The sequence below is a fragment of the Anas acuta genome, chromosome 2, assembly GCF_963932015.1.
Source record: "Anas acuta chromosome 2, bAnaAcu1.1, whole genome shotgun sequence".
NCBI lineage: Eukaryota > Metazoa > Chordata > Aves > Anseriformes > Anatidae > Anas > Anas acuta.
Genome location: NC_088980.1, coordinates 125,535,876 through 125,558,384, shown reverse-complemented (window position 1 = coordinate 125,558,384; position 22,509 = coordinate 125,535,876). Strand labels below are relative to the sequence as shown.

Below are 22,509 nucleotides of genomic sequence, written 5' to 3'. Positions count from 1 at the left end.
GAATGTGGTACTCACTAGGTTAACATCACTGGGCTGTTGTTATTACATTGCATCTCCACCCAAGCTGATGAAATCTGTATGGTCTGTGCTGAATCATGTGGATTTATCAGCTTAGGTCTCTGGTAGGCTGGATATCTATATACTGCAGTTCGTTTCACAGTATAGATAAGACCTTTAAAGTTTTTTCATCTCTGATGAGACAGCTTGGGAGTCTTCTCCAGATTATCTTTATTCCAGTAGAGTCCATACAAGTTCGGTACTAGGAAGCTTGATGGCCTCTGACAGCTTTCTTTTTGAACGCTTGCCTTATCAACCTTGAATCCAGCCATGTTAGACAACTTTGTAGTTAATAAAGGGTTCAACTACTGAATTATAGTTAAAATTAAAAAAAAAAAAAAAGACTTTTCTGCACTCATAATTAACCAGGTATATGCTTTCTTTTAAAGCCTCACAAGTTGGAGTTATGAGCAATTCTCCAATAAAGGCATGTGAGGAACTTTTAGTTCAGGTGGTGTACATTGCAGAAAAGCTAATGTGGTGAACATTGTGTTTGTATGGCTTCTTTTACCTGAAAACTTCATAAATTGACTCTAGGGAAGTAAGTGCTAGTGGTTTCAGGGACTGTTTGCTAACTGATTTAGTTTGCATCTTGTGTGCATTTGTCAGCCCACCATTTGGCACTGACAAGCTACTCAGAAGAGGCCAAACAGTAGGGCAGGTTTGAAAAATATTGGCAGAACTGAGGATGAAATGTGTGTACTACTCAAAGCAATAGCCAGTGCTACAACTAGTACTCTGTTGCATCCCTGAGCATGCAGTTGGTTTAAGCCATTAAACAGTAAAATAAGTGATTAAACAATAAAATGAGATAGCAGTTCTGCCTCCATGACCATCCAGCTTGCCTTGTCGTGCCACTGAGTGCTTGTTTGTCTTGTAAGCTATTTTGTCTTCAATTAGAGCTGAAAAGAATCATCCCTGAAGTTTAATTGTCCAGCAGTATTTTCAAATGTAGAATGTCTGTAAATGACAGAAAAGAAATTATATCTTACAGACTTTGCCAAACCAAGTGTTTTCAACCAAGAAATAAAACCACTAGAAACTGAACACCAGCTTTTGATGTTTCAGTATGGAAAGTAGTGTCAAAGAGATCACAAAATGCAACCCTTGTTTTCTGGGAGAGTTCAGAAATTATTTGCTTACCATATAAAATTCCCTGAAATGTGTCTCACCACAATCTAGAGAGCTTGAAAAACCTTTATTTAAAAAAAAAGCATTCAAAATTAGTAACACTTGTGAAACATAGGAACAAAGAAAAAGAAAAACAATGACAAGCTAAATGATGGGAATAAAATAATTAAAGCAGTTTCTTGCTTGGTTTTGGGAAAATCGTATGGTGTGTTCTATAAGTACATGTCACGCAAAGTGGTAATGTCCCTGGGATAAACTGCAGCTTCTGTGTGCTTTGACAGTTTCTGTTGCACTGAGCCTTCATGTTGATTTTGTTTAGGGTTGTTTCTTCCTGCCTATCCGTTGAATACTGCAGACTAAGGAGAAGATGATTGCCTTTCTTCAAGGGGAAAGGGTGCACAGACCATTCCTCCTTGTTTCTTTCTTCACAGCTCTGTCACTCTGAGCACAGTTCTTGTTAGTGAACATTTCTTCACAACATCAGACAGAGAGGAAGCATATTCTTACCTCTTCTGGAGCCAGCCAAGTTGCCAGGCCACAAAGCACAGGGCATCTCCCTGAGTGTGCAAGTATTTCCTGCCTGTTGCGTCGGTAGTTACCCTGCTGAGTACTTACCTTAGGCTGCATGGGTCTGTTTGCTTAGGCTTAGTTCTTCTGAAATTATGTATAACAGTCCTGTGGACCAGTGCCCTAAATAATGAATCAGCACTTCAAAAATGGGGAATAGTAAAAGGAGGTTTGAGGGATTAGCCTTTGGATAACTCCATCTGTAGCTGCTAGCTGCATAGGGGGCTAACATGTTCTCCAAATTCAATCTAATGATTAAAAAGAAACAGAGGTGTGAGTGTTGGATAAATTACTAAAATGGTCAGATCACATGAATAAAAGATTGTACGGAGAACGAATGGAGTAAAAATGAAAAGTTTGTTTCTTCTACAAATGCTGAGTTAAAGATTAAATACACACATCAAAGGGAACAGATTGGAAGCTAGCGTTACTCAATTTTGAGTGTTTAGCAGTGCAATATAAATCCTCACTCAGCTTCATTTATTTCACAAAAGTTACATGATCTTGAGGAAAGAAAGGAGAATCTAGCCAGAAGAACAGATGTGGAGAACATAAGCCAAATTTCCAAGTGAGTAGGTGTTGCACTGCAGGCAGGATGCAATACCAAATCTGTTGAGACAGTCTTCAGAAGTACACCTGCAGTCATACACCCAGTTACCTCATTTGCAGAAAGAGGATGAAGTTTGAAATTGTCCAGGCTTTTAGGTGTCATACTGTGCTACCAGAACCTCCTCTGGAAGGAGACTTCTGCCTGTACAAAGCGTCTCATCTGTCTGAGGCTCCAATCTAGCATTGATTACATCAGCTAGTAGCCTGAAAAGGTAGAGTTCAGATTATTCTGTGGAAGAATGTCTTTTCATGAATTTAGGCATATAATTAGCTAATTATCTTTTGCTAAAATTCAATTATTGAGGCTTTCTGCATGGAAGGTAGATTTTATGCACAGCTGTGTACGAAGCAGATGTCATCTCAAACGTATATACTGTGTCAGGTGGGAAGACACTCAGTAGGGTCTCTGAGATACCCACGTGGGACTGGCAGATTTGGCAGGAGACCTAGAGGAGACCTTTCTAGAGTGGTAGCTGGAGGCCAGGCAAGGTGCTATAGAGCATTTCAAACGTCCCTGCATATCTATGCTTAGTCAATTGAATAAATCTCTACAAGCAGGGTTAAGTCAGCATATTATTTTAGATAATCCACCAGGATTACAGCTACTCATGGGAAACTTGTCATTTCTGTGGAGGAGTCCTGTGTCACATCATGTGGATATCTCACAGGTACATGACCGCAGCCCTAATGATATGGTGTGCTTGAGTTCAGGCAGCTGATGGTGGTATTCAGATCCAAGCTCGGATACCTTCCTAGTCTCTACCTGTTCAGGAGAAGCCTGTTCTCCCATTATAACCACTGGAATGTCTAGTCAGTGCAGTCACAAGTCTAGAATGCCAGTTGTCATACCATAAGCTAAGATGTCAGCATTTCATTTGGTTCTCTCCAGGGCTTCACTGTGATGGGAACTTAGTTTTCTACACATAATTAAATATATAAATGTTGGTGTCTGAATCTAGAGCTGAATCCTCCCTTTCTTATTCTAAGAAATAATTCTAAGAATGTTGAAATGTAATAATTTTATGAATGCTGCGGTGGGAGTCATCAGACTATCATAGTGGAAGGATTGTAAAAAGATAAAAATCTCTCCCTAGAGAGAAAAAGTATCAGATCAATCAACTCTTCGGGGATATATGAAAGAGCGAAATATTTTCTTGTATCTGGGTAATAACAGCTCTAACGGGAGGCAGGCAAGCATATACACTTTTTACTGAAGTGCTTTTGGTTTAACTAAGTAGTGTTTTACTACAAAATGCTGTTGTGCTCTGGACACCAGCGCCCTAATTTTCAGGTTGATGCAGACTCTCAGCTCTGAAGCTTGGTGCGTTAAGCTGGTCATCCCAGGACAAACAGGAGAACAAAACACTTGGTCCAGCAGCAGGGTTGGGTGGCACTGGGATTTTTCACCATGTTATAATTATTGGCTTCTGGCTTAATCCACAAGGTACAACATCTCTTCCCCTAAAATGGCCAGAAGGAGACTGAGGTGCTTTGCCTCACGTTTCCATTCAGCATAGCAAAGTTTTGTCCTTAAAGTTTGCATTTTATGGAATAAGAGGTGTAATGATAAAGATGTTTACTGTCTGACTTTGAGAGAATTCCCTTCTGCAATCCTTACCCATCTCCCCTCCCAGCCTTTTGGACTAATAGACAAAAACACTTTTGGAAGAAATTTGAAAAACCACATGGAAATAGAAATTAAGAGTTTGGTTAGAATAGTTTATAGCTCCTTAAATAGAGTGTAATTTTGTTCTGAACAACAACGAAGGATTTCAGAAAGTTCACATTCAAGGAAAGAAATAGTAGTCCTAACAGTGTGAAAGTGATAGTTCAGATTAGCAGTCTAATTGTTCAGCTGGAAACACTTGGTTTAGACCATTAGATGGCAGCATGAATTTATGTTTTGGTGCAAGAATTTCACAACAGAAGTACTCTCTAAAAAGCTGTCTTTTCCTATACTAAAGCATTTCATTACTTGAAAATGTTGTAACTCGAGCATAAAACTAAAGCAGGTTTACTACAACATTTTGTGTCATCATTTCCTTTAAGTTTTCTTCTCCTCTAATGATTGAGGCTATAATACAACAACTTTAATGTCATTTTCTCTTCTCTGTATAAATCTAGTGCATGTGAAAGGTGCCAATTTGTCAGCAGTGAAAGCTGAAGTGAAGCATATCTACGGAAAGTCAGCAAGAATTCTGTGTTTCACTGTATTATTTCATTTCTCAGGCTTAACCTAAAGAAATTTCAGTCACCAAGCCTGTAGTCGGTTCATAGCAATGAAGCTTTATGTGGAAATATATTCTCTTGAAGGGGATTGAGGTTGCCAACTGATAATTTATTAGGTTTTATACGTTACCAATTGAGACAGGATGCAGAGCAAAATCTTGTACATCACAGCGTTATTACCCTCCTGGTGCATCAACGTTACAGTGTAATAATCCACTCACAGACTTATAAATGAATTCTTTGTGTTCATCTTCTGCATGCTACATTTCACTTCCCCTGTCCTGTTTGTTCCCAGTTGTTGCGTGCCTCCCACACAGACATATTGTTATAAGGCAAGTGTTGAGTACAGCTGTGCTAGGATTTTTCTTTGCTAGTATTTGTTTCTAGGAAAGGAAAAGGGAGAAAGTCAGTCCATTTCCTGTTGGTTTAAAACAGCAGAAACATCTGTTTGTCTTAAGACAGTTTTCCCAAAAGAACAGTGGCAAGGGAGCTTGCAGGTGATGAGCTTTGCCATTGCCAGTAGCTATCAGTTTAGACAATAGTGATTAGTATGGTTGGCTTAAAAAAAATAAATAAAAATTCCTAAGTCTGTCAGAAAATGACAGAGGATATTTATTCTTGCAATAAAAATTTTGACAGCTCATGTTTAATTTCTACAGTGTTTTAAATCATAAAAAATACATTGAGTGTCTGGGATCAGAAAACCCAGATCCTGCAGTGGAATCTACAGGCTCCATTAAGCTCTTCCCGAAAGCTGCTTTTCTGTAGTCGCCTCACCCTGTTACGGTGAAGTTTCACAGCGCTCACAAAATGGTGTTAGGTGATGCGCCTTGACATGGGCAGTGGAGTCATTCCAACAAATTCATGCTATTGCTGCTATCCGCTACGTTAATGGGTCCGTTTAACCTACCAGAAATCGATAGTATATATACTCTTAACTGTATTTAAAATATTTCATTGGTAGCTGTTAAAAATAATATAACAGCTTAAAAACTGATCACATGGAATACAGGGCAAATTCTGTAGATAGTGCAGAGCATTCAGGTACTTCATACCTCTTCATGCCTAAAATGTGATGCTAAAGACAGGGCATTTTAGACTATTGCATTCTGCTAAACTCTCTTCACTCAAAATTTAGTAATTTTGTCAATGACCTCTTAGCCCTACTTACAGAGGAGCTCCTGGGTTGGAATTCTTAATTCTTCTCTCAAATTTTTTTCAGTTGGTTTCAAGATATTGTGAGCTCCCCTAACTACTTGTTTTCTTGCTCTATCTGCTAAAAGGACTACCCTTTTCTTTTGTGGTCCTTGGTTCACATTTTGGTTATTTCTCCTGAAGCTGCCATCTGTGGACAGGATTTTAGTAGATTCCTTTCTTTGTGTTTTTACACTTCCTCCAATATCTGCTCTGGAGAAGGTACCTCTGGCTCCAGACCCATGTCTCTGACTGTTAGCTGTGATTTTTCTTTCTCTGACTTAGTGTGAAAAACAGAGAGGGGTGACATACAGATCTTCCTCATCTTTGTTTGCTTAATGTGTGTCTTTCAACACTGTTGTTCCAGTTGGGAAGGTTCCTGAAAACCTTCTGACTCAAAAATCTTCAGAGCCAACGTCTTGGAATTTCCAACACTTTTGGAATTTCTTCCATATCTTGGCTTTGCAATTTGTTGGGTGTCCCCCATTCCCTCTTCTGTATCTGGTTGTTGTAAGGCAGTTTTATTTTCAGGATATGGACAGAAGACTAACATTGTTGGTGTGTATGAAAATAAACGCTTATTCAGACTGCTCTACCAGCAGCTGGAACATTTTGGTTATATTTCTTTCTTTCCACAGCTAGCTTTTTATTCATGCTTTTGTCCTGTGGCTCTGCTGAACTGTGGATATTTCAGTTGAGAGATCTGTGAGACATTAGGCTCAATGGAAGCAAGTCCAGATGCCCTCCTTTCTTGTTACGGCCTTTCTGCTGTGTCCAGAACCTAAACACTGGTAACCAATAAATATGTTCTCTTTTCTTTGCCTACATTTTGTAATGCCACGAGTCAACTGCTGTTAAAGCTCCAACAATAGTTTGAGAAGCTATCATAATTTTCCTGAGGGTAGCAGGTAAAAGAAGGTTAGTGGATAATTTTTACCAGATTCAATAGCATCTGACTGGAATTGTAATGGAAACAGCATCTCTCCTGGGTGGAGGTCTATGTCCCTATTGTACTGAAAGTTTTGCCACAGACTAAGAAAGGACAAAATTTTCTCAAAGAAAGGTGCTTTAAGATTCATTTATAACAGGATTCTTTTATAGAGGAATCTAAACACAAAACTTCTCATGAGCAGCTGCTATATTGTTGTTCCTCCTTATGTTTTTTTCTGAAGTCGTAATTTTGGTAGCTGCTTGTTTTTTGTGAAAGAAAGTACAAATAACATCTCTTCCAAAATGCTAATTCCCAGGATCTTCTGAAGGTCTGCTTGTCTCTCTAGGATCTTTTTAAAGAAGGACAGTTTAATTTGGTTATTGTCAAAGAAAGGACAGCTGAACTCACAGCATCATGTACTTTGGCACCAAGTGGTGTTTAGATGATTTGTTTCACTGGAGCAGAGCTGCATCCTCCAGCATTGTAATAAAAAAGCAAAATCATCTTCAGAAAAACAAACGAAAACCACCCAACCAACAACAACCTTTCTTGTCTTCAAGTCTCTTTGAGTCTCTTTCCCATGACAAAAGAGGAGAAAATGGAGTCCAGTCATCTTACTAACTTAGATTTGAATCTGACGTTTATGCCAGTGAAACAAAAGTGACAGTTCTTAAGATGACCAGTAGCAGCTGAACCTTATTTCTGCTCAATAGTGGTTACTCTCTATACTGAATTTGTTTATTAAGTCAAAGGTCATAACAGACATTTTGGGTACACACCTGATCAAGTGTCTTTGGTATCCCTACACTCCAAGTCTTTTTCAGAGTCCCTGCCTTCTAGAATAGAATTCCCCACCATCTCATAAACATTCCTTGCTTTTTAGCAAGTCTAAGATGTTATATTTTAGAAAATTGAGCTAAGACAATCCAACTTTTATCTCCATGTTAGTATTCAGCATTAAATTGTACTCAGTGGACCAGCTGAGGCAAGTCATGATGCATCAGTGACCACTAGTACTGCACCCTCATTGCAGTCATTTATACATTTTGTTAGCAATGACTTTGTATTTCCTTGTCAGTCACTGCTGCAAATCCATTGGTTTGAAAATTGGAAGCATTGAAAGCTATTCATGCTATTCATGAGTAAGCTTCCCTAGCAAATACTGCACTTTTTATGCTTTTGTGTAGAAAAGAATTGAAGCACTGAAAGACTTCACCACTCTTCTACCATTTTGCCCATTCCAATCTTTGCTGTAATTGATTAACAGGCTTCTTCCCTCCTTCTCTTCCCTTCCCTTTCTAGGTGTAGATAAAGCTTCCTTTGTCAGGCCATCCGTGTTGTTTCCAACTTGTTGATAGGATCAATGCTGGGCAATACAAAATGCACTCTGTTCCCAATTGGCCAAGCTCTCTCTGTCTCCACATTTCATTTCTGTACAAGTCTGATGGCAAAGCTGGTAGGATTTCCGGACAGAAGCTGTTGCTGGCAGTGATAGTGCACGTTTAGAGGATGATAACTGGTGAGCTAGGAGATCATGCTCAGCTGCTGAGGGGAGGAATGCTAAGCCATAATTAAGTATGATTTTTCAGTTTGTTTCCTGTTAATTTAATTGCCAAATTTGAAATGATAGGTTACATTTTTGACTCAGGGTAATGCAATTTAATGTCTCTATGTTTACATTCCTACAAGCTGGAACAGAACGTACACAGATAGACTCAAGCTACTCCAATTTAAGTTAATTTGGATGGTGAGAATCACTCTTTAAGCTTTCTTGGGCCTTCTTCCTCTGTGCACTTTTAAGTCACAGCGTTAATTAAGTTCTGTGAAGTCCTAGCCCTTAGATGCTTTTGTTTGTAACATTTTTATTAGCATTGTATTACCAATATAAGTTTATGATAAAATTAAGTGAATGAGGTACTTTATTTTTAAATTTGCTTAGTCCAGAGGCTGGCAAGTGACATGATTTTTTTTCAACATGAGTTTCTTATATAGAAAGAAAATGAAATTGTAGTCAGATATGCAACATTGTTTATGTTCTTTTACCGTAATGGGTATTTGGACGGCATTCTCAGTAAGCACTCCGCATGCTTTTAAAGATTAGTGAGTAATACAGTTCATGGGAAATTTTATGAGCTGAAGTAGATAAGAGTTTGAGATGTTTGTCTTCTGGATGTCTGTTTTAACCTTTAAGTATGCAGTGTACATCACAGCTTCATTATGTTTTCCCTTTTATTCATATTGTACTTGTTTTTATGTCACAGAAGAGAACATTTTCTTTTTACTTGTATTTATCTTTTCTTCCCTCCCCAGTCTCCATCCCATTTGAGCATTGTCCACTTGACATTTTCAATGCCTTAAACACTGGAGGCAGTGTTCTTGTTATGTTCTTATAGTGTTTATGCTATTTCTGCAGTCAAGAATAAGTTGAAGTTGTGTTGACCATTTTCATGACTTAGTTACTTGGTTGACAGATAAAAAATACTTCTCCAGAGGAACATAACATTTTGTTCTGTGCTCTCTTCTTGATTTTAATTGTGGTGTGTTTTTTTTTCCTTTTTTTTTTCCTACCCTAGTCTCCCTTGTACAGTACTTTGGGAGGTTCATCTCATGATTCTTTTTTCCCACCTTTTCCCCCTCTTTTATTTATTCATAACCTTTTTATTTTTCTTCCATATGTCTTGCACTAGTTTCTCTTAAAAAAAAAAAGGTGCTCAGGCTAGCTTTGAGACCCTTCTTCCACCTTGAAAGGTGCTTCTTACAATAAGGGCTTTAGAGTGAATCTGCTAGTATAGGGAGAAATACAAGCGGAAGCAGAGATCTGAACTTAATGTGCATGTAAGCACCTCTTTAGAACTAGTGCTCCATAGCTGGCTCGGTATGTTTGTTGTAGTACTTGTTAGGTTAATCCGTGACTGTTGAAGTATGTGATTTATGATGTCTGTAGCTTTGTGTTGGTTTCTTCTAATTACTTTTGATGAGGAACTCTTTTTTACTTGTCCACGTACATATATTCTTTACTGCAAATGGTAAGCAAATTAATGGTGTGTGCAGAGAGTAAATATTGAAATATTTATTTCAGTCAAAAGTCAGTATTGAGCAACTTGGAATTCAGAGATACAGCGGTGTGGCAATATTATTGTCTTGTCATCACAAGTTCTCATGGGAAGATTCCAAGCTAGATAGTGTTACGTAAAACTGAATCCCCTTCCCTTTTGTTTTTTACTTAGAAATGTTTGAAGAGATTTGATATTGTGCTCGTGAAAACATGAGTCAATTTTTTTTTGATTATGCTAATCATATTGTTCGAAAAAACTCTATGGTCTCTGGCCCAGTAGGAGAAGAAAAAAGAAAAGTGATTCATCATTAACTTCATGAAATATTCACAGAGTCAGCACAAAATTGAAAAGAAAGCTTAAATAAAGACAGGGAAGTAAAACAGGATAAAACTCAGCCTGATGTTACTGTATACTAAAGGTAGAGTATGTCTGACTAATGTGTTAACCTTGCATGTGTTAGCTCATTTTTTAGGTAGAGAGTAAAGTAAACCTTATTTTGTGGGATTCAGTGAAGCATTTTATAGCATTAGATAAGGATACTGTTTTCATTAAACTGAAGGAGATGGGGGTTTGTATAAGGAATGCAGAGTGGGAAAGGAGAAGAAAAATAATCAGTATTAAAAAATTAAACGTGGAGGAAGATCATTAAGTGCTATTCCTCTTCCAGTTTTAGAATCAGTGTTTTAAAATGCTTTTGTTTAAGGTGTTTGCACAAAAAAAAAGTAGAAAAATGGTCTTGGAATGTAGAAAGTATCATCACTACATGGGAGGATCAAAATGCACAGGAAGAACTGGATAATTGTGAGGACTGATGCATTATATAAAAGTATATAAATTACTTCTGTAATACTGAACACTGTCAGTCTTTCATATGGTTTATCATCAACTGTGATTAATCCTTATGTTCAAGAACAGAAGCAATTATAGGGAAGAGCTATGAAGAATTATGAGGACAGTGGGTAGCCCTTAATTCAGCAGAAGAATTCTAAAATATCTTGACTTGCCCACTTGCAAACCAAAGTCTGAGAGGGAACAGAAATGCTGACCTTGAAAGGTAAATGGAACAAAAAAAGTAACTGAGCTATGTAAGTGAAAGGGTAATGTTGGCACAAAACACGACATGGAAGTATAGCCAGGCTGGACATTAGAAGATTCCCAAGTATCATCTCAGCTTCTAGGTCATCCTCCCAGTAGAAATACTGGAAGCATGCATCTGTTTTGTTTTCTAAGAGACCTTGATGACAGAGAGGACTATATAGTGCCTACAACTCATGGCATTTGATTGTTTAGTTCAGGATTTGCTTATATTCATACATTTGAAATACGGAATTTTGGGAGTTTGAATGTCTTAAAGTAGAAAGCTTCTTTCATATGTTTTCTCACTATTCCTAAAAAAAAACAAAACAAAAACAAACAAACAAACAATCAAATAAAAATTATCAGATGCTTTTGAATCTTTTTTTAATAACATATTTCCACCACTTGATTATTCTTTACAATTTTGACATAGGCAATTAAACATGATATTCCTTAGGAAGAGGGTTCTATAGCTGGATCAAAACTAGCTTCATAAACTGATAGTAGGACATATTAAATAGAGAAAAAATATTGACTCATCCAGGATTAACTACATTAATTTTATCAGATTTTTAAAGACTCAGATTGTAGTTTAAACCATTTGGTGAATGAAGGATAATCTGGGACAAGTTTGCATGATTTATATATATATATTTCTTTTTATCTCATCTGTGTGACTGAGGGAATGTCAACATTATGAAAAGTGAAAACTAATAGGCTGTATAAATAAATCAGCTGAAGAGAAACTTCAAAAATTTCTCTCTCTATCTAAAAAGGGATGTGAGTGGCTTAAAAGTGAAACATTTCTGTCTTGCTTGCTTGAAGAATGGTTTTGGAGAACGTGGAGGCAATCTAGAAGAGGACGGCCAGACTGATTCAGGGATAGTGGGCTCTGGTTCTCAAAAGGAGTTCCTGGAAAAGAGTCTCTTTGTTCCCAGGTGTTGTTGTGGAGCTGCTGAAAGAACCAGGAGGTAGACTGTATGAAGACAAAAGTGGCTATACTGGATGTTTCCTTCTTCAAAACGTAGAACTCACATCTGTAAGAAATCCAAGTGGCTAATGGACTGCTTAGAAAAACAGGCCATGGTCAGGGAACAGCTGCACTAAGCAACTTGCTCCCCTAGAGAAATTTCAGATGTTATGGAGAAGTTGTTCGCAGTGAATGCTGTTTCCTACTCCCCTGCACAGCCTGTGGCTCTCTGTCCCTCCACTCGCACAGCTCCCAGCGTTATTCTGGTTGAGCCATGTCCGCGGGGCTGCCAGCTCGACTGAACCGCAGTGGAAAAGGAGCCCGAGGGACGGGAGCAGAGAATGGCCCTTTCAGCATGGAGCTGGCATCTGAAGAATGACTTTGCTGTACCAGTTTGGATCTCGTGTTTTAGCGGCCCTCGTCTTGGCCAAACCGGTCCTCGTTCCTCTTCACTTGCAATACGAAATGGGAATAGGATAATGATTACTGTAACACTTCTGTAGTGGGGAATTAATGGGTTTATTTACTGTTTTTTACATAGGTGAAGAATACGTGGGCCATTAGAATTTAGACAAAATCTCACTGGAGTTTTAAACTGGAGGCTAAGTCTAAATAAACTTTCTGATTTCCTTGAGCTTCAGCTTGCACTTGTTTTTTTCCCCCTTCTAAGAATAAAGTAACAATATTTATCAGAAGCATTTATGCCATTGAGGAATCCAGAGAAATGCAGGAAATGCAATATGAACGCATAACGTATGTACTAATACTTTATTTGTCTTTGTGTGTGTGGATTTGATGGCCAAAAAGGAAGAGGCCCCAAGGGCTCCTTAGTATGCAATTAATATTTTGGCTAGAAAAGCAGCAGATTGTTTCAGTATGCTTACATGTTATGACATCATATTCCAGTAAAATTATAATGAACAGAATTTTTGTTTGTCTCTGTGGCAAACCAAAATGAGTTTTCTAATTGTCAACAGACCTTGGTGATTTATTTAATTATAGTGGCGCCCGCTCACACCGACTTAGTTAAGGTCTGTCAGCATTTCTGTTATGAACCCCTATTTTTAGGGGTTTATAACTAGTTGTAAATATTTGCTCATTGCTGGAACTTGGCATTCAAGGTCACAGTCATAGATCAAATATCCTTTTTCAGGTTTGGCTATTCAATTCTGATACCAATGGCATTTGCTAAAGTGTGGTTTTCTGATGCTATAGAACTTAGAGGGAATGAAGAGAACCTGCTCTCCAGACCTCATATGTCAGAGATCTTGAGGAGATCTCAAATGTCCAGAAAAGCCAGATGAAGATTAACTTGTTTTAATAGGTTATATCTGACTGCTCGTTAAAGTATTATCCTTTATCATGTTCTGATTGAGTGTATCATTTCATATGTGTATTGCCTTCTGTTTTCTGTTCTTGTAGTCTTCTTTCCTTTGGATGTGCATTACAGTTTTTGCTCTGTGGACTGTGTCAGTATCACGTGGGAATCTTTTGTGCGTAGGGATTTTTTCCAAAGAAAAACCCTAACCTTTGCAGCTGCAGTGTAGAATGCAGGGAGATGTGTATTTTTTACATATAGGTGGTTTAAAAAACTTTCAGAAGCCTCACGTGTCTGTGTGTGAAGTGTTGCTGTTAGAAATCCTGCCTGCTCCGGCTCAGTGATTGAACAGATCTATAAAGGGCTAAGAAGTGTAGGGGTCATTGCTTGTGACAGAAAATACTGTGCCACTGTGTTGTTGTGTAATAATCAACAAATTCTGAGTGTCAAAGATTGATTTTCAGGCCCTTTGGCAACTCAAATGTGTATTGGGAAGGTTTGCTAGTGATCAGTGGCAGGTATGACATCTTAATCTTGCATGGTGTGGTTCCTCCAGTGAGTGTGCCTCTCTAGGATGCAGAGCCATCATGTAGTAAAACTCAGTTTAATCATTGCACTGTACTTTCAGGCCATAATATTATGATTACTTTTAAGGCTTTTGTTAATGCAGACACTGTCCTCACACTGGAAAGCTAAGGATGTTTTGTTTCTATTTGATACTTTCCATGTTGTAGAGAAGCCAATGTCCTCTCTAATTTAGGCCGTTTTCTAAGGATTTCAGGTGTTCCTTTGCACGTCCCTGGCAATGTTCATGTTATCAGTGCTCCTAATTCTGCCTGAGGCCATGCAGAACAAGAAAAATTTAATCAAAACCATGTAAAAACCTAATCATTCTGCCAATGCCAAAGAGCTGCATGAGGCTCTAGAGCCACAGGCTGAATATCATTTTTCCATATTATCACATAAATAGCTCCCTAAACACTCTTTAAAAGAAAAGTTGGGGAGGGGTGAGGGAAAGAGAGAGGGCCTGTTGCAGGATCTGAATGTGTGAAATGGATTAAGGTTCATGGGCTTTCCTCCATTGCTTGTAGTGGAGAGAAAGGTAAGCCTGCTAGCTGAACGAGAAGCAAGAACTTTTGATGGATTTGGAATTTCTTCAAATAGAGGTAGCTGCTAATAGCACTACCTTTTTTTTTTTTTTTTTCTTCTGTCTAAAAACAGAGGTTGTCTATTGCTGCAGGGACAGGATAGCTAAAGGATGCTGCTGTGTCTAGCAGCCCCAGCACTCGGAGCACTCCCACCTCTCAGAGCACTGCTCTCCAAGGCAGCCAGCTGATGCAGCAGCTTGCACAGTAATTCACACAGGATGGGGACAGGCATTGCTGAGAACAATGTTTGTGTGTTCAGCAGTGGTGGTGACACACCACACGGCACAGTTCCGAAAACCATCTGGTGAAGCTGTCCCTGGTATATCTGAGGCCTTGAGTCAGACCTTGCTCCAGAGGGAAGATGAAGCTCTCCAAACCTCCAGCTGCAGGGAGTGCTGAAGCTGGGGCAGGAGGAGACAGTGTTGTTTTTTTTTCTACAGGAGCTGTGGTTTGGCAGAGGATCTGTGTTACCATGTAAAGGAGAAGCAGAAAGAGGTCAGCAAACTGTGCTAACATCACTAATGAGTAAGGGATTATTCTTCTCCGAGACACTGCAGGTACAAAAGCCTGAAACCCCAACTGTACCAAAGGAGGAGCAGGGAGAGAGGAGTCAGTGCTTACTGGGCAGGGAGGTGGAGAGTCCTGTGATGGTGAAGGATGGAAGCCTGTAACTTAGTATCAGGAGGAAGGCTCCATCTCCACCATCAGCTCTGCATCTACAGGTTCAGTGCCATGGCAGTAAGGGCCTGGGGTGTCCAATCCAGCTGAGCCTGAGCCCTGCAGCATCACCACAAGGAAGCAGCAGTGGGCAACTTTCTGTTGCAGGGGATGGAGATCCCTCTCTGTGAACCTGACCTGCTGTGCAGGGAGGTCTGCTGCTTGCCAAGGGCTTGGATTGAGGCATTGTGGAGAGACTGCCAAGGGTTGTCTGTTCCTGTGCATTACCTGCTGCTCTTCATTGTGGGCACCAGGGGACACATGGAACCTAACAGTCATGGCTACATAACTACAGAGATGGGCTTTTTACATCTGTGGCACCCTTTTTGAGGATCAATGCTTGGAAGAGACAGGGTGTACCTTACCAAGTAGAGCAAGCGCCTTTATCAATAGGCTGGCCAATCTAGTGAAGAGAGCTGTAAAGCAGGAGTGGTAGAGAGTGGAATTGACCTACAGTCAAGTGAGGAAGTGATGGATCAAGTTATTAGCAAAGATGATGCTGACAAGAGAGGCCCTGAAACCAGCAAAGCAGGGGTGATGGGGCTCACCCCAAGTGTATGCCCACAAATAAGGAAGAGCCTACAGGATAGCATGAGGAGGAAGGCCTTACACCTTGTCTGTGAAATCAGCAGTATTGGGTGCCATGAAATGCAAGTATACTCATGCACTTAGCACAGGGAACAACAGGAGGAAAGGGAGGACTACGTGCAGATGCAGGCTACAACCTCACTGGAATCAGAGAGAGGTGTTGGGATAGCTCATGCATCAGGAGTGCTGTAATTGATGCGTGCATCTTTAGGAAGGACAGGCCGACATGGCAAGGGCAGTGTGTGTTGTGCTTTACATGTATGTGCGTGGTGGGAATGCACGGAGCTCTGCCACGGGATGAATAATGAGACGCCTGATGGGTTAGGACAGGAGGGCAGACCAATGTGGGCAATATTGTGGTGGGTGTCTCCTACAGACTGCATGATCATGAAGAAGTAGATGAGGTGTTTTTCACATAATTGGAAGAAGCCTCATGGTCACACGTCCTGATCCTCATGGGGCAGACTTTGACCACCCTGGTATCTGCTGGAGGGAGGTACAGAACAGCATGGCACAAGCAATCCAGGAGGTTTCTGGAGTGTATCAGGCATGACTTCCTCATGATGTATGAGAAGATGCTAAAGGAGCCATGTTTGCTTAGTTTGGGGAAGAGGAAACTAAGTAGGGGTGGAGAGCTGACTGTGGTCTTCACCTGTAAGATGAGTGGTTGTAAAGAAGACAAAGCAATGCACAACAAGAAGTTAACAGGTAACGGATACATGTTTCAGCAAGGGAAATTACAGCTGTGTGTGAGAAAAAAAAGGTTCTTCCAGAAAGAGCACTCAGACACTGCAGCAGATTGCCTAGAGAATGTGTTGAATTGCCTTTGGAATCTCCATCTTTGGAGATATCCAAAACACCTTGGACAATGCCTGAAAAAGATGCTGTAGCTTTGGAGTTTGACCCTGCTTTGGGCACTGTACTAGACTAAATAACCTCCAGGATCCTTTCCAACCCAAGTTATTCTATATTTTTATGAAAATATTACATAGAAAATGCATTTCCAAGCCTTAATAATTCCCTATAACCGTGTTAAACTGTAAACAGGAAAGCAAAGAAAGTACCCACTTCTTGCATGTCATAAAGGCAACTTAGCTCACCCCTCCAAGGCCCTATAGCTGGAGGCTTGTTGGAGCCAGTGTTATGGTTTTGCTCTTTCCATATAAATGTATTGTTAGAACTAGGCACAAAGTTCAGGGACACTGAGACTGGAGTGCTTATTCGCACTTGATTTGATTTGTAGTGTGCTGCTAACTGAACAAGATTGTATTTTGTTTTATAATCGAAACAAATCAGTTACAGTTATTAATGAAAATTAAGAAAGTATTCATACAAAAATCACTACCTACGTCAAGACAGAAACAAAGCGAGCACATTTTAATAAGGATCCTTTAAGAGGAAGAAGGAGAAATGTAGTATGTTGCTGTGCTTTTGAGTGATTCTAATTTTGTTGTGATGGACCTAGCTCTTGGCCAAGCTTTCAGAATTCCAGGCTTTTTTACGTTGTTGTAAAGTTATGTTTCATAAATGAGAAAACACTTCTGATATTTGTGTTTTTTTTCCAAGGAAGAAATCTCCAGTGTGTTAGAAGAGACACTGAGAAAGGAGCCTCAGGCAGACTAGACCATAGAGCATGAAGCAAATTCCCTTACCTATTTAGAGTACAATATGAGGACTTTATTCATGATTTTCTGTTAAGATTATAATTTTAACAGTGACTACAATAAAAAAAAAAATCTGTGCTGAATTACTTTTTCTGAGTCAGGGGTGGTGGTGATGGGGAATACTTTCATGAAGACAAGTTGTTATGTTTGTAGTTGCCACAGTGCTGTGACAGGACCTCCCCAAACCAATAATGGCATTATCTCTTTTTCTTCATTTTCTGCTAGCAAGAGACATGTTTCAGGGTAGGGAGCATGGATTGGGTTAGCTGTTTTTATTACTGAAAATAGAGTTGATGATATGAATAAAGGTAGTGCTTCTACTGAGGAACCAGCTGTGCTAGTTCATAGGAAAACTTTTCATTTTTTTGCTTTATCTTTCTTCCAGTTCCTCTCAAACCTATTCAAAACAACAAACTCTGCCATTGTATTTGGAAATTTTTCTGTAAGGGGGGGAAAAAGGGAAGATGGTGGGGTGGTGATTGATGCTTTTCTTTCAGTGCCTGCAAAATGTTTGGCTACCACAGTGCTGGAGGAGTGCTTCTCCCTACCCTCTGTTACACTTTTGGAAGAGAAGTCCTTCTTATTCTCTACAACAATTTAAATACTTGAACTTATAGAGTCCAGAAGTACATCATCCAGGTCCCTCACTCTCTGACATCTGGCTTTCCATCTGTTGTCCCCAGGAGCTGAGCTACGCAGGCTTGTTTCAGAGCCTTTGTGTGAGAGACCTTGTGTTTCTTCTTCCTCCATGCCACTTTCTCCTGCAACAGGAATTGTTGGCTTATACAGGAACTTTCAGTTCTGGGGCTAATCCTCTCCAAACTCAGATCTGAAACAGGGCAGAGGTGGGCTGCTGACCTGAAGCACAGCTTGTTGCAGAGGCATGGAAATGTGGGTGAAGATCTGGCATGCATGTACGTGCTGCCATCAGAATTACCAGTGGCCGTGATGATGAATGGCATGTATCTGAGTGCTGGGTATTACTACGTGAGGGAAGATAACGTTGGTTGTACTCCTAACTACTGCTCTGTATTGCATACAGGTGATGGTTAAAATTCGTGACTTGCATTGCTGCTTTCTTACGTATAGGTTTACATTAATTTGTTCATGACTTCTTTACAGGTATCACTGCCCAGTGCCTAAAATATTCTATGTCCAGTTAACTGTTGGCAACAGTGAGTTTTTTGGTGAAGGAAAGACTCGTCAAGCTGCTAGACATAATGCTGCAATGAAGGCCCTTCAAGCTCTCCAGAATGAGCCTATTCCAGAAAAATTACCTCAGGTTTGTGTTTCAGAAAGCGTACTGTTCCCAATCTTCACATTAAGGTACCAAGTCCAACAATCTACTTACCAGTTTTTGAATGTTTAGTTTTTAGTGCTTTTTTTTTTTCATATTAGCCTTAGTAACAGAGAAGCAATATGAACAAATGGTTAGTGTTATTTCTTTATGACTGCACTTCTAACATAGAACAAGACTTAAATAGTAAAAATAAGCATGTATTTTAAAGATGAGATTGTCAACAGATTAAAGAAAAATTAAAAGAAAAAATATTAGTTTATACCAAAAGTCCAGAAAATATTGACTTAAACAGTGGCTTCATGAAGAATGAATTATTAATCTTAAATGTCTGTTGTGCCATAAAAGTGACTTTGTCTCCAGAGTACCTAAGACCGTGACAGAGCTCACTGACATCTACTGCACAGCTGTCTGATGGTTTTAGTCTTTCAGCTATTTAGGCCTTTTTTTGAATAATTAGCTTTCTCACTGTTGTGTATGTAAATGGTGTATATTGCTACTTAAAATGAAAATGGTGGCATATTTAAAAAGATATTTTAGCAGAAAATTAATCACAGAATAATCTTTGCAAATGAAACGGACAAATACAAATAAAATTATTTTTAAAAATGAGCAATATGAGACAAACTTTTTTTTAATTTTTATTTTCTATGCTGTTTCTGATGATGCCTGCTAAAATCCTGTGCACGATACAAAACATTACTGAAAGTATCTTCGATGTCTTGTATAGTTGTTCTAAGCTACTTTTTAAGAATGGAATTTTTCTTTGTCATAGAAAGATCTATGTTCTTTCTGCCTCACCCTGGATCTATTTGTTCCTTTAGATCCAAAGAGACTTTGACTCACCCTTTTGTTTTGCTATGTCATTTTTGTGAATCAGGAAGTTCTCTTCAAATTCACTTATTTCATATCATTTGTTTGTGTTTTTTGTTTTTTTTTTTTTAAACAGAAAATTTGTTAAAAAAAATAATACTGGAAGTCTTAGGAAGAATCAGTTTCTTTTTCAGTGTTCATTCCCTTCCTTTCGCTTCTGGTTTCTAGATAAATGATTTAAATGATTTATCATCAGTTGATGATAAATCGTAAGTGCAATCCTGAGTGGGAATCTCATATTATGGAAACATATTTTCAGCTCAACATATTCTTAGTTGAAATTCTTTGAAATTATGTTTAACATATATTATAAGAAGATTATTTGAATTCAAGATAGGAGCTAATAAGATTAGAAAGTGGACTATTCTTATCTAACTGCATCGGATAGTAAGTCATAAAAGGAAGTAAATAATATATATAACATGGGTGCATGCCTGATTTATATACTGTTTTTATAGCCTGTGTATGTATGGTATTTACCTAGCAAAAGAAGTAAAATCTTTAATTAACATTCTTGTCTGATCAGGTCTATTTAGTATCTATTTTGATTAGTGTCTATGTGGATTTGCTGGCTTTTACAAGATGTAGTCATGGCACGTTGAGTTTCCTAAATTCTTGTAGCATTCTCTATTGTCTCTCTCATGAGGTAGCAAAGTGACTGTATTCTCTTTACCACAATAAATAATGTATGTAAACTGAATCAAGTCCACTATAAGCTATGAGAAAAATTAGGGAGGAATTGTCAGGAGAGAATACTGTGGGTTAGGCAAGACAGTCATGTAGTTACTGGTAAGATCTGTGGGAGTTCAGCAGCTGAAGACCAGATGGGATAACATAGGATCTCAATATCAGGCGTCTGTGTGTAGGAAACTGAAGTCCTAAGGAAAACACATGTGGCTTGGTCATGCTGAGGCTAAAGGGAGCTGGCTGTGGGGCAGTGATGATGAAGAATCATCTCTGACTCTGACCCATGAAGAGACATGGCTTACTGGAAAATGTTGCATGGGAGAGCTGCGTTGTATAGAGATGGGTGCAGCTGTCTGGAGAAGTGTCAGGTTGAAGCAGAGCTAAGACCTCATGGTGCCAAGGTTTGGGTACTTCCCTGTTGCTGGTCATGTGAATTGCAGAGTGGTGGGATATGTCTTCACCATGGAACTTGCTCCAGCTCACTTGAGCCCTGCTTCCTTCAGCAGAAGTGACCTGTTGGGATCAGCCAGGGAGGATGCATGATTCATGACACCTCATGCATGCATTAAAGCTATATGCCCTAGGCACTTCCACTGTGCTTCCACTGAGAGCAGAGTGGGGAGAGAGAATCATAGAATATCCTGACTTGGAAGGGGCCTACAAGGACCATCGAATCCACACAGGACCACCCAAAAATCAGACCATTTGTCTGAGTGTTGTCCAAATGCTTATTGAACTCTGATGGTCTATGTGCTGTGACCACTGCCCTGGGGAGCCTGTCCCAGTGCCCGACCACCCTCTGGGTGCAGAACCTTTCCCTAACCCCTAGCCTGACCCTCCCCTGTCCCAGCTCCATGCTGTTCCCTCGGGTCCTGTCGCTGTCCCCAGAGAGCAGAGCTCAGCGCCTCCCCCTACACTCCCTTTGTGAGGGAGCTTCAGGCTGCCATGAGGCCTCCCCTCAGCCTGCTCTGCTCTGGGCTGACCAAACCAAGGGACCTCAGCCATTCCCCCTGTCTTGCCTTCTAGACCCTTTACCATCTTTGTAGTCCTCTTTTGCATACTCTCTAGTAGTTTTATGTCCTGTGGCACCCAGAACTGCACACAGTGCTCGAGGTGAGGCCACACCAGAGCAGAGTAGAGCGGGACAATCCCTTCCATCAACCAGCTAGCAATGCTGTACTTGATGCACCCCAGGGTACTCTTGTCCCTTTGGGCTGCAAGGGTAAACTGGTCACTGGACACTTCAACTTGCTGTTGACCAAAACCTGGCTGACAACAGACCTGCTGAGACTGATCTAGCCCTGCATCCCATTAGTAACTCAGTGAACTTCACTGGAATGGGATCTGTGGAAAATACCGCAATAAGTACATGGTTTTAACCTCTGGCCTTCAGAACTGTATTTGCTTTATGATGCTTATATATATTCTTCTTCCATCTATGTTTTACTTTTTTTTTTTTTTTTAAAAAAAAAACTTAGTTAAGGGTAAAATTACTTACCCATTTTAAACCATTGAAAAAGAATACTATCATTTTAATACTTCCCTGCAAAATGTGTGGAAAGCAGAAGGTGAGAGTAGAAAGAAGAAACAAGCAGCGAACAGTGCAGGGGTATAGGTGAATCTGAAGCTGCTCTCATAAAAGAACTATTGTGTGCCTGCCAAAGCACCTTGCTGTCTCATAGATTTGAGGCTAAGAAAGGCCTTACAATTAAAGTGTCAGTTCTGGAATGAGGATCAAATTTAAATTCAAAGTACTTGGGACACTCCTGAACGTATTTTACCTTTATGAATCTGGGGAAGTCAGATGACTAAGGCTTGAAACTTCATTGCTCAGTACTAAGGCCTGAGCCTTAAAGTCTGTGTTCCTCCCTAGTTTCCACTTGCAGTTAAAATTCTCTGCTGTGTTTGGTGGAAAAAAATGCGAGGACTGAAATTTTAAGGGCAGAAGGGACTTTCAGTGATTTTCTGTACCAGTGTGTTCGTATTAATTGGGAAATTTTAAACACTAATTTCTACATTGGAGTCCATATATCTGGTTAAGCTAGAGTGTAGCTGGAAAACCTAAAAATTATTGACTTAAAGGCTTGCTGGCCAAGTGCACTCAATGTCAATACCAGAGAACTGTATATTATGTTATGCAAATTATGCAAGTGACTAATTATTCTGTCTTTCAAAGATAAATTATATGGTTTGAAGCTAAATGAAGCTAAATTCATCTAACTTCATTTTCTATGTAATAGTTCTTGTCTTTTCTAAATCTAGCCAAGAGCTATCCAATATGTGTCCCCTATATGTATTTACAGTTTATGCTTAAGTAATTTTTTTTTCTTTTTGTAGAACTGATAGTGTCTCTGTGTAAAGTTGTTCTCTAACCAGCTGTTCATCCATTTGGCTTT

General features: G+C 39.5%; 1 protein-coding gene across 4 annotated transcripts in view; it reads left to right on the top strand.

Annotated features, from left to right (window-relative positions):
- The window catches only part of STAU2 (staufen double-stranded RNA binding protein 2), a 169,474-nt gene that overhangs the window by 29,973 nt on the left and 116,992 nt on the right, over positions 1-22,509 (top strand). For all 4 annotated transcript variants that reach the window (XM_068672105.1, XM_068672103.1, XM_068672104.1 and 1 more), the window contains exon 6: positions 18,379-18,538. In XM_068672105.1, the coding sequence (XP_068528206.1) occupies positions 18,379-18,538 (160 nt within the window). The remainder of the gene's footprint in view (positions 1-18,378; positions 18,539-22,509) is intronic.